Source organism: Chlorella variabilis (assembly GCF_000147415.1).
Source record: "Chlorella variabilis unplaced genomic scaffold CHLNCscaffold_5, whole genome shotgun sequence".
Taxonomy (NCBI): domain Eukaryota; kingdom Viridiplantae; phylum Chlorophyta; class Trebouxiophyceae; order Chlorellales; family Chlorellaceae; genus Chlorella; species Chlorella variabilis.
The window spans coordinates 1348702-1359262 of record NW_005435083.1 but is presented as its reverse complement, the minus strand read 5'-3'; the positions used below and the strand labels follow the sequence as shown (position 1 = coordinate 1359262).

Below are 10561 nucleotides of genomic sequence, written 5' to 3'. Positions count from 1 at the left end.
TACAGAGGAAAGCGCGGGCGCCCTTCACCGCACGCACCCGACCCGACTTGACCGCAAACAGCTGCTTGCGGCGCGCGACATACGCGTAGAAGGCGCCTGCGGGGCGGGCAGGCGGGCGGGCAGGGCAGGTGCATGGGCCTTGCGGTGGCCGTCGGGGAACCAACACTGGCAAGCCGAGTGCCGCACACCGGGGCAGCTGAAACGACCGACTGATGTGGCACACAGGCGGGCCGGCGGTGCGGCACGGTGCCGGCGGGCGAGGCGCAGGCAGGCGGGAGCGGCAGGGTGGCGGCGCCCACCTGGCGACTGGTCCCAGGGCTCTGGCAGCGGGTGTGCGCCCTGCAGCTCCTCCACACCAATCCCCTTGTCCTGCTGGCGCAGCAGCAGCTCCACCGCCTCGTCCTCCCAGCACCACAGAGGCTCCCAGAAGGCGCGGGTGGGCGCGCCGCCGCCGCCGCCGCCGCCGCCGCCCTTCTTGCCCCCCTTGCCGCTGCCCTTGGCTGCCCTGCCGCCGCCGCCGCCGCCGCCCTCCAGCTGCACCACCCGCCCGCTGCCCGCCCCGCCGCTGCCCCTGCCCTCTGCCCTGCTCACCCGGTGGCCCTGCGGCGGCGGCGACTCGCCCTCCGCCAGCAGGGCCACACCCGCTGCCTGGCCCCCCATGCCGTCGCCGCCGTACCCTGCCACCAGCTGCAGCGCTGCAGCGGTCGGCGAGAACAGCAGGTGCTGCTGCTGGTCCTGCTGCTGGTCCTGCGGCTGGTCCTGCTGGTGCAGCTGCTGGTGCAGCTGCTGCTGCTGCAGGGCCTCCAGCTTCCGCACCTGCTCCAGCTGCTGGGCGTAGGCCAGCAGCGCCGCATGCGACGCCACCGCAGCGCCGCCCTCGTACCTGTGGGCCCCCTCCGCCACGGCCGCCATCACCGCCGGCGGGAACACCGGCAGCAGCTGCTGGTCGGGCGCGTGGGGTGCCGGGGCGCCGGGTCCCGCCGTAAAGGTGAAGACATGATGCCCGGGGGCCGCCGCCGCCGCACGCTCCAGCCCGTCGCCGCCGTCGTCCGCCAGCAGGCGCTGCTGCGCCGCGGTGAGTTCACCAAAGCGGTCGGCCAGGGTGGAGGGGCCGCCCTCCAGGGGGCCTGCCGACGCGTCTTCTGCTGCAGGCGCAGAACCGCCGCCGCCGCCCGGCCCCAGCAGCAGCCGGTCGGCATAGGTGGCATGGGAGCCCGAGGCGGGCAGGTGCATGCGCACTGTGAAGCTGCCGCCGCCGTTGCCGCCGCCGCCGCCGTCGTCGCCGCCGTACTCGGCTTCCCTCAGCGTGCCGCTGCTGGTCCTGGAGGGGCCGCCAAAGCCCGGGGGCAGGGCGGCGCCATCGGGCGCAGGAGTGGGGCGGCGCACAGGCCGCCGGGCGGCTGCCGGCGCCTCACGGCTGGCTGCCGCGTGGGCGGCCCGGCGGCCCCGCTCCGCATCTTCGCGGCCCTCCAGTGGGGACGCCTTGCGCGGCCTGCTGGCGGGCGGCGCCTTGTTGCGCACAGTGATGGTGATGTTCTGGGGAGGCTCAGATGGCGGCTGCTTGGCTGCGGCCTGCTTAGAGGCCTTGGCATCCGCCTTGGCATCCCCGGCAGCCACCTTCTGGTGCTTGCTCTTGGGCCCCGCTGCAGCTGCTGCGGCCGCAGTGGCGGCAAGCACCTCTGGAGGCTGCAGCGGCGCGTCGCCAGGCTGCGCCTCCTGGGGCTGCCACTGAATGGGCGCACGCTTGCGCTTGGCCCCCGCTGTTGCAGCCGGCTGGTCGCCGGCCCCGCCGCCAGGCGCCGCCAAGTGGCGGTTTGCTGCCTCTGGCTCTGACTGCATGCGCGCTGACGCATTGATGGCCGCAGCCCGCTGCCTGCTGGAGGGACGGTCGGTGCTCTCGCGCGGTGCGACCCTGGCAGTCTCCCGTGTGTCACGCAGCTCTGCAGCTGCCGAGCGCCGGCCCTGCTGCTGCTGCTGCTGCTGCCGTTGCTGGCCTGGCATGGCTACTGCTGCCTGCTGGCCATCCTGCGGCACCATGGCATCTGCCGGCACCACTTGAGGAATAGGGTCAGCAGAAAGGGAGATGAAGGATGGGGCAAGCATATGCTCGCCATGCTGCTGGGGAGGCACCTGACGGCTGCCAGCTGCTGCACCCGATGCAACAGCTGGCGAGCCTGGCACGGCAGCAGCATCGAAGCGTGGGCCAGGCAGCTTGCCGCTGCCGCCAGCAGGCCGCGGAGATGCCGCGCCTTGCGCGCCTCGCTCGTCCTGCTGCCGCTGGCGCTCCTGCTTGCGCGGCGACACTACTGGCCTCTGGCCCCGCTGCTGCTGGCGTGGCGACACCTCGTCCCGCCGCTGACGCCGCGGGGGCGGCGGCGACTCGCGGCGCTGCCGCTGGGGTGGCGGGGAGTCGCGGAGCTGGCGCTGAGGGGGAGGCGACTCGCGGCGCGGCCCTTGGTCCACCTGGAACCTGCGAGCTATGCGCTGCACCTCTGAATGGTCCTGCAGCTCAGTGAGGAGGCGGGGCAGGTAGGGCGCCATGTCGTGCTCCTCGCGGTACCGCTGGAACCAGTCGATGGATGCCTGGCGCCGCCACGCAGCCTCGGCCGCCTGCGGGGAGGGGCAGGCGGGGCGCAGGGGCAGAGGAGGCGGGCTGTGATGAGGCAAGCAAGCAAGTGGGGGTGGGTGCGCGCTGCAAGGCATGCCCCTCAGGCTGCTGCCGGCACAACCCGCAGGGCCGCAGCATCCAGCGGCGCAGCAGATGCTTTGATGTGACGGCTGGCCACCGCCGCCCACCTGCTCGGGCGGCAGGCTGCGGTTGTGCAGGCGCTGGTACTCCCGCAGCGCCGCCAGCTCGCCCTGGCCGTGCTGCTGCCACTCGGGCTCCACCAGCGGGTTGTGGCTGGAGACGGAGAAGACTGGGATGCGCAGGAAGGGCGGCGCGTCGTTGCCGGTATGCCCCGACTGCAGCCGCCGGCGCAGGGCCAACCAGCGGCGGTGGTTCAGCACTTGCACGCACCGCGACGGCATCCAGTGTCTCAGTGTCAAGGGGAGCCGTGCATCCCGGCAGCGATGCCCAGCCGGCGGGTGCTGCAGCAGGCAGTGCGTGCCGGAGCAGCTGCGGGGCGGGTGCTCACCTGCACCAGCACCTGGTCCTGACCCTCCTCCACCATGTACCGCACCACGCTGCCCAGGTGGTAGCCGCGGCAGTTGAACCTGACCAGCACATTCTTCACCACGCTCATGGCCTCGCCCTTGTCCTGGTTGTGAGCTGTGCGGCAGGGGCCAGCGTGAGGGAGCGGCAGGAGTGGGGGCAGGACAAAGGGGCAATGGCTGTGAGGGCCGCCAGCGCGAGCGGGCACCTCCTTGAGCGGATCTGATTGTGCTCACTCACCATTGAGCAGGCGCTGCACCTCCACCAGCTTCACCAGTTCGTCGACAGTGCAGAACAGGTAGCGCATGTTGCCGCGGGTGCAGGCGACCGTGCCGTGTGCGCCGGGGCTGGTGGCCGACCGGCCGCCGTGTCCCGGGCCAGGACTCCTGCGCCTGCCCCGGTCAGCCCTGCCCTCATCGATATCCATCATCCCGCTACGACTCTGACTCTGGCAGGGTCCGAGGGTGGCGTCACTGATAGGGTGCTGTCGCTCATGCGCAACTCGGGCCGCGCGGCTGCAGACGGGCTGTCTAGGTCAAGCGTCCGATTGATGGAGAGCCGGTCAGGCACAGCCGCAAGCGTGCGCGAGCCCCACTATCGTAGCCAGCCAGAACAGCGTCGCCCAGAAGCCCAGGCTATTAAAGCTGAGAATTGATGTTGCATAGAAGACAATTGCGGTTGTGCGGCATCGCCAGGGCAGAGAGCAGTGGCGCCCGACGCCGCCTTTCCTTCCGCCGCCCGCCTGGCCAGGCGCGAGGTGCTGTTTGAGGCTCAGGATTGAAGATGGGGCCAAACGTAGAATCTGTGTTGTCCCAATTACGATCATCTATGTGCTGCTGTGTGGAACTGTTCCACCTTTCTTGATGGTCGCCTTGCCGTGGACTCGCCAGGCGGGGGCGGGTCCAGTTGGCAGGCCTTCCTCCTTCCTTCCATCCATCCATCCATCTACAGCCACGTTTGCAGCAAATACATTGAGCCGGGCTAGCACCCCGGCTTGTGAGCACTGCTTCCGTGATGGCCCTTGCAGTGTCGGCCCTTGCAGCCGGCCCCACGAGGCCAGGCAGCAGCAGAAACACGCACCGACACGGATGCACGGCGCAGCACGCGTGGCTGGGATGTGCCCCAGTGCAGCGGCAGGTGGCTCGGCCGCCTTGGCGGCGGCACCCAAAGCGGCTCGCCCCACCCAGCTGGGGAGCCAGCATCACTGTTGTGCGGGCCCAGCAGGAGCAGCAGCAGCAGCAGCAGGAGGAGGCGGTGGAGCAGCAGGACGACTTGCCCGACTTCCAGCCACCCAAGTTCCGCCCCTTCACAGCCCGCAACAGCCTGCACCGCGCCATGACCAGCTACCGCTCCTGGCACGACTGCGGCACCGAGTGCGGCGGCCCGCCCGGTCAGACGCTGCTGGTGACGCCGCTGTCGGCTGACTGGGTCAACGACACCGCTGACCTGCTGACCGACAGCTTTGCGGAGGCCATGGCTGCCGCTCCCTACAAAAACTTCCTGCGCCGCCGGGTGCGCCAGTACTTGGAGGCACACATGCAGCTGCCGCCAAAGGCGGTGGTGCTGGTGGCCCTGCTGCTGCCGCCACCAGACCAGGGGGGCTACCCACAGCAGCAGCAGGCAGGCACAGCGGCGGCGGCCGCCGCCTCGAGCAGCAGCAGCCCTGGCGGCAGCGGGCTGGGGGACACGGCAGCTCCGCCCTCGGCGCTCGGCTCTGCCTCCTCTTCCCTGGATGGAGAGCTGGAGCTGGGCGACGGCATGGCCATCCACCCAGTGCTGGGCAGCCTGGGCAGCCTGGGCAGCCTGGGCGGCGGCGGCAGCAGCAGCAGCAGCAGCAGCGAGGAGGAGGCGGGCGCGGCGGCGGCGGTGGGCGGCGGCGCGGTGCTGGTGGGGGTGGTGGAGCTGTCCTTCAGCGCCTCCACCCGCTCCAAGTACCTCACACTCACCCCGCCAGAGGTTCGTGGCGCTGCCCCGCTGGGCTGGGCGGGGCGGTGTGGGCAGCGGCGGAAGGTGCAGCCGCTGCCGCTGGTGGGATGCCCGGGGCCGAGCTGGCGTGCTGCTCGGCCACGTCTTGCGCAACTGGCCAGCGCCTTGCGCCACCGCCTGGCGGCTGTTTCAGGACACACCTAAGCCCTTCCCGCACCGCCCCCAGCCCCTGCCTGCCCGCCCGCCCCCTGCCCTCCCCGCAGGACCGCCCCTACCTGTGCAACATGGCCATCCACCCCGACCACCGCGGCCGCGGCTACGGCTCGGTGCTGCTGCGCTCGGCGGAGGCGCTGGTGGCGCAGCTGGGGGAGTCCGAGATCTACCTGCACCTCAGGTGGAGAGTGGCCGCTGGCTTGCCTGCAGCTGTGTAAACAGCGCTGGGCTTGGGCAGCAGGCTGCGTGTGGTTTGCCTGGCTTTCCTTCATGCCGCCCACCCATCCACCAGCTGAGTTACCCTCCCTGGCTCCCCACCCCGCCGCACAATGCAGGGTCCAGGACATGCCTGCGGCGCGGCTGTACAAGCGCGCCGGGAGGTCGCAGCGACTCCTTCCTGGTGCGCCTGCTGGCAATAGACCAGCGCCGCCTGCTGCGCAAGCGGCTGCCCAAGCCGCCGCCGCAGCAGGAGCCGCCACAGCAGCAGCAGCAGGCGCCACAGCCGACGGAGTATTGACCTGCCTTTGGTTGTTCCCCTTCCGCACAACACTGCAATGCCTTCCTCTCTGGCGTCTTTCTGTGTCTGAGCTTCTGACCTGCAGACGGCGTGAGGCCATCTACAATACGCCTCCTATTTTGCTGTCGCTGCTTTTTTCATGCCTGTTTCTCAGCACCACCTCTTCACTACTACTGTCACACAAGGTTGCCAATGTATGCTGCCAAAGCTTCCAATCGGTAAATGGAATAGGTGTACACATGTCCAAGCCCCAGCTCAGCCGTGGCAGCTGCTGCTGCAATGTGAGCGGCAGGTCTTGGGCACCAGAGAGCTCCCCGAGGAGGGTCTTCACTCTCCTGAAAGCCGGGATGCTCCCGAGCGGCGGCCGGGGAGCTTGCTGATCGCGGGGTCGGCATTCATCTCATACTTGCCATTGTGCTTTTCGTCACGCCAGAAGCCCCATGCCTTGGTGGGGTGGGCCATGTTCGCCTTGCTGCGACAGGGCAAGGCGCAGCAGCGGTCAGCCTGGCACAGGCCAGCAACAGCCCGGCAGGCCGCCGCCCCTGCGCCGCCCCCAACCCCCTCCCCCAACTCACGCTGAGGCCGCCGCTGCCTGCATGCCCCGCAGGTGTGCCTCCCATTTGGCATCCCGCTCAGCGGGGTCCTCCATTTTCCCCTGAATCAGGGTCTTGATGTAGTTCCAAGACGACATCTGGCTGCGCTGCTACGCCCTCGGTTCTGCTGTAATCACACCCCTGGCGCTGCCCGCGCCCTGAAACACACACAAACAAAACACCCGGCGCGCTCGGAACCCGGGCTTTGAGAGCGGTGCGGAGGGCAACGGGACGGCGAAGTAACGAGCAATGGCAGGGCGAGCGCGCTCTGGTGGCGTCTAGCCCAGCGGCGCAGTACACTAGGGCGGAACGCGGCCGCCACCCGGCCGCCTCCGCGTTCGCCCTCCACCTGGCGTTGCCCTTCACCCTCGCTCGGATCTTCTCCTCCAGGAAGAGCGAGCCACGTTACTCATGTCATTGTGTGCATCCTTATCTATGAGAATGGCAGCAGGCGCCTGCAAGCCGACGCAGCCGCTCCGTTGCCGGCCGCTAGGCGATCCGCGCCGCGCCGCCGCCTTGGGACAGCCCAAAGTGTGCGTCCTCATCAGGCGCCCGGTCATACCGCACTAACGTGAGCCTGAACAGCAAGACAGCCTTGCCCTTCACTCTCCGCAGCTCAGCTCAAACCACCTGCTCCGATGCAGCAGCAGGGCGCTGCCCAGCCCACCTGTCGTTCTGCTCCCCGTCCGCCGCCACCCAGCTGCTGTCCAGCGGATCTGTGATCTCCAGAGTCCAGGGCCGCTCCAGCGCCGCAAAGGCGCGCAGCGCCGCCACAAACTCTCGCCACTCGGCCTGCTCCGCCTCGGCGCCCTCGGCGGCGGCGCTGCCGCCCGGTGCCAGCGCCGGGTTGGAACCCAGCTGCTGCGCCAGCTGCAAGGGCAACGGGGCACAGGGCGGGCAAGCGAGGGGGATGGTGGGGCAGGGGGCACGGAAGACCTGGCATGCAGAGAGGCCTGCAGTCACAGCGGGGCTGCCCAGCCTACAGCGCACCCACAGTTGCAAACAGCGGCGACCCCCGCCTGCCGCTGCACATCCTCATGCCAGCCTCCCAGCCCCCGCCTCATGCTCACATTGCTGATCAGCTCCCCTGCAGTGGTGGCCATGCCCCCACCGCCGCCGCTGCTCAGTGCCAGCTCCAGCTCAGGCACCGCTATGGACGCAGAGGCCGACTGCAGCACCGCACGCTGCAGGTCGGCAGCGGACTCCACACGCAGCCTGCGGCAGGGGGCAGGCAGGGAGGGAGGGCAGGCCAGCTCATGAGCACACGTTCATGGCATCCTTCGGTGGGTGTGCCAGGTGGGCAGGTGAGCCAGACATTGTTGATGCATGAATGGCAGCGCAGGTACAGGGATGCAGGGCCCTGGCGCTGTGTTGAGCGGGAGCAGCGCCGCGGCACTTGCCTGATGCGGGTGCCTTGCGCGCTGACGCCGCCGGTGCCGCGCACCTCCGCCGATGCAGCGCCGCAGCTGGCGCAGCTGGCACTGACAATCACGCAGTCCCGGATGAAGGCGGGGATGGGGCGGTGCACGGCCGCTGAGAAGCCGCTGCCTGCAGCACCGCCGCACGCCGCGCAGCTGGCGGGCAGGTGCACGCCTGCAGGCGCTGCCGCGGCCGCCTGCTGCTGCTCCGCCTCAGCTGCAGCATAGCTGGCCAGGAAGGCTCCCACCTCCTCCTCACCCTCCACCCTCAGTATGAGGCGTCCTGGCGCCGAGGCAGGCTCCTCAGCCTGCTGCTGCCCCTCCTGCTGCCCCTCCTGCTGCCCCTCTGCAAGGAACTCATCCGGCATGGCCAGCCCCATCCTCGACTCCTGAGCCGCGGTGCGGCGGAAGCGCTCCACCCGCAGCTGCGGGTCGCCGCTGGCCGCATCTGCACCGGTGTGGATGCGGGGAGGCAGCAGAGCGGCGTAGGGGTGAGGGGCGGCGCTCAGAGAGGGGTGCACGAGGGCGGCCAGGCACGGCAGCGGCAGCGGTGCGCACTGGCCGGGCCGCCGTCTGGGCCGCCGATGAAGCTGTTGCCGGCGCTGTCCTCGACCACAAAAGTGAAGGCGTGCTGCCCCTCCGCGTAGCCCTCCAGCTCCTGGATGAAGTCGTCAATCTTGGAGGCGGTCTCGGGGTCCCCCGCCCGGCGCTCGGCCTGCAGGCAAGTTCGGCGGCGATCGCACAAGGATGACGACGACGAGGTTGCCCACCTCCTTAACCATACCCCCGCCCCCCCACCCGCACAGCCACCACGTCTGCTCCACCCTCACCTGGTTCATGTTGAGGTTCTTGCAGGCCTGCATCAGCACATCCGCCACCGTGGTCAGGTCGCCGGCAAACGGCACATACGCCCCCGCCCCGATCTCAAACTCGAGCTCGGGCACGCTGCAAACATGGGGGGGTGGAAAGGGTACGTTACGCTTAATCCCTGCTGGACCAGGCTTCCTCGCTGTCGGTACCTGCCGCTTGCTGGCGTGGTAGCAGGGTAGGGCACAGGGCAACAGCACAAGCAGGAGGGCACGCTGGGTGGCGGCCAGGCGTGCCTGACGGTGGCCGTGTCGCTCTTGAGGACCTGGCGGCTCAGCGTGGCGGCGCAGCCCTGCGGCACCTGCAGCGACAGCCGCACGCCCTGCGCATCGTACTGCCCAGCCAGCTGCGCCTCGTCCGCCCTGCGCCAGGGAGCAAACATGGCCAGGGATGAACAGGGATGGAGATTCGGCACCGCCGCACGCAGCAATGCACGCAGCGCTGCTACCCACGTGCGACGGCAGTCCTCGCACTCAAACGCCCTCACGATGATCTCCCGGAACCCCGGGATGTTGCGCCTCACAATTCTGGACCGCCCCTGCGCTTGCAAAGCAGGTGGGCAGGGCCTTCTGGAGGGGGGCGCCGCCGCTGCCGCCGCCAGCGGCGGCACTGCATGCCTGTGGTGGCTGAACCCACATGCTGGGCGTCATGCACCATCCAAAGGCACACTCAACGCACCATGCCGTAGCATTCTGTGCAGATGGCGTCGCCAATATGAGCAGCCTCATTCTCTGAGGAGCTGGTGGAGTCTGCTCGATGCAGGCCGTTGCCATTGGCCTCCATGGCGATCAGAACAATAGCGAAACCAAGCGAATTCGCCGCATGCCAGAGGGTGCTGCGGTGTGCTGGGCTCCTCCCGCCGTCTGGATAATTGCATACATAGGGAGCTCCAAAAGCTTCAGTTGCTGGGCATTGTGATCAGCGAGGTAGTTCGCAGCGCTCAGTTCCCAGCGCTCCGTGAGCAAAGCAATTTGGTGGCGCATTGCAGCCCCGCCCGCCTTGTAGACCAGCACGTGCTGCACGACAGCCATCGCGCAGCCTGGCGGCCGTGCAACAGGCGGTGGGTGGGTCACCGTCTTCAGGGTGAGCCTGTGGCTGCTAGCTTTCGGGCCGTGGGATGCCCTGCACGCTGCCTGCTGCATTAGGGGTCGCTGGAAGCCCGCCAGAGGCTGCGGCGGCCAACGTCGGCCTGGACGGCGCCACCGCCCCTCGCCGCCACGTCTACTGCGCATGCGACCCGTGCTTCACGCAGCCGTGGCATCCTCTCCCCCCACTCCGTGCTGCTGCCAGGCGCAGGGCAGGTAGCAGCAGGCACTAGCGGCCGGCAGCCAGGATGCCGTCGGTGGCGCCCGAGCCCATCCTCGACGTCGTGCGCGGCCTGAGCACGGTGAGCGCCATGGCGCCAGCCCTGCTTTCCCTCGCTGCCGCATGTGCCCAGCCCGCGTGCATCGCTCGCCTCTGGCCCTGGACCTGCCCTCCACCCCGCACCTTTCCCCACTCCCCCGCACCGCCACCCCGCAGCCTCAGCCCTCCCCCTGCCCCTTGCTCCCGCTGCGCCTCCCTCCCCCTGTGCTTCAGCTGGCCTCCTTTGCCATCGTGGTCAACCAGCTGAAGAACATCTACGACGCCTTCTTCATCAACGAATGCGACCGCTGCCGCGGCACCGGCATCGTCACATGCCCGCACGTGCGTCACATGCCCGCCGCGGCGCCCCGCTCGCCCGCGCTTCTCCCCACAGCCTTGTCTCCCCATTCTCCCACCCAAATGCGTGCCCGCCCCACCCCCTCCTCCCCGGCCTCCTCCTCCCTCTCCCCCTCCACGCGCAGTGCCACGGCACCAAGACCCTGCGGCGGCGCCCCGGCTACCTGCGCAC

The 10561-nt window shown here is 69.5% G+C and overlaps 5 protein-coding genes across 5 annotated transcripts in view; 2 read left to right on the top strand and 3 right to left on the bottom strand.

Annotated features, from left to right (window-relative positions):
* The window catches only part of CHLNCDRAFT_57285 (hypothetical protein), a gene marked incomplete at its 3' end in the record, with an annotated part of 4326 nt that extends 526 nt beyond the window's left edge, over nt 1-3800 (bottom strand). The window contains exons 1-5 of the mRNA XM_005849552.1: nt 3395-3800; nt 3138-3271; nt 2797-2964; nt 300-2610; nt 38-96 (exon numbers count right to left, since the gene is read on the bottom strand). Of these exons, the coding sequence (XP_005849614.1) occupies nt 38-96; nt 300-2610; nt 2797-2964; nt 3138-3271; nt 3395-3584 (2862 nt within the window). The 5' untranslated portion in view covers nt 3585-3800. The remainder of the gene's footprint in view (nt 1-37; nt 97-299; nt 2611-2796; nt 2965-3137; nt 3272-3394) is intronic.
* Nucleotides 3801-4168: 368 nt separating this feature from the next.
* On the top strand, nt 4169-5511 carry CHLNCDRAFT_51061 (hypothetical protein; the record flags this gene model as incomplete). Its single annotated transcript, XM_005849808.1, has 2 exons — nt 4169-5110; nt 5344-5511. 2 exons carry the CDS (start codon nt 4169-4171, stop codon nt 5509-5511), a joined length of 1110 nt encoding a protein of 369 aa, XP_005849870.1.
* Nucleotides 5512-6137: 626 nt separating this feature from the next.
* Nucleotides 6138-6501, bottom strand: CHLNCDRAFT_143093 (hypothetical protein; the record flags this gene model as incomplete). The annotated part of the gene is made up of 2 exons (XM_005849551.1): nt 6138-6282; nt 6386-6501. 2 exons carry the CDS (start codon nt 6499-6501, stop codon nt 6138-6140), a joined length of 261 nt encoding a protein of 86 aa, XP_005849613.1.
* Nucleotides 6502-6892: 391 nt separating this feature from the next.
* On the bottom strand, nt 6893-9471 carry CHLNCDRAFT_143092 (hypothetical protein; the record flags this gene model as incomplete). Its single annotated transcript, XM_005849550.1, has 9 exons — nt 6893-6980; nt 7071-7273; nt 7474-7618; nt 7750-8269; nt 8380-8536; nt 8652-8766; nt 8889-9050; nt 9141-9226; nt 9367-9471. 9 exons carry the CDS (start codon nt 9469-9471, stop codon nt 6893-6895), a joined length of 1581 nt encoding a protein of 526 aa, XP_005849612.1.
* Nucleotides 9472-10021: 550 nt separating this feature from the next.
* Nucleotides 10022-10561, top strand: part of CHLNCDRAFT_57284 (hypothetical protein) — a gene marked incomplete at its 5' end in the record, with an annotated part of 6979 nt that continues 6439 nt past the window's right edge. The window contains 2 exons of the mRNA XM_005849807.1: nt 10022-10075; nt 10267-10374. Of these exons, the coding sequence (XP_005849869.1) occupies nt 10022-10075; nt 10267-10374 (162 nt within the window). The remainder of the gene's footprint in view (nt 10076-10266; nt 10375-10561) is intronic.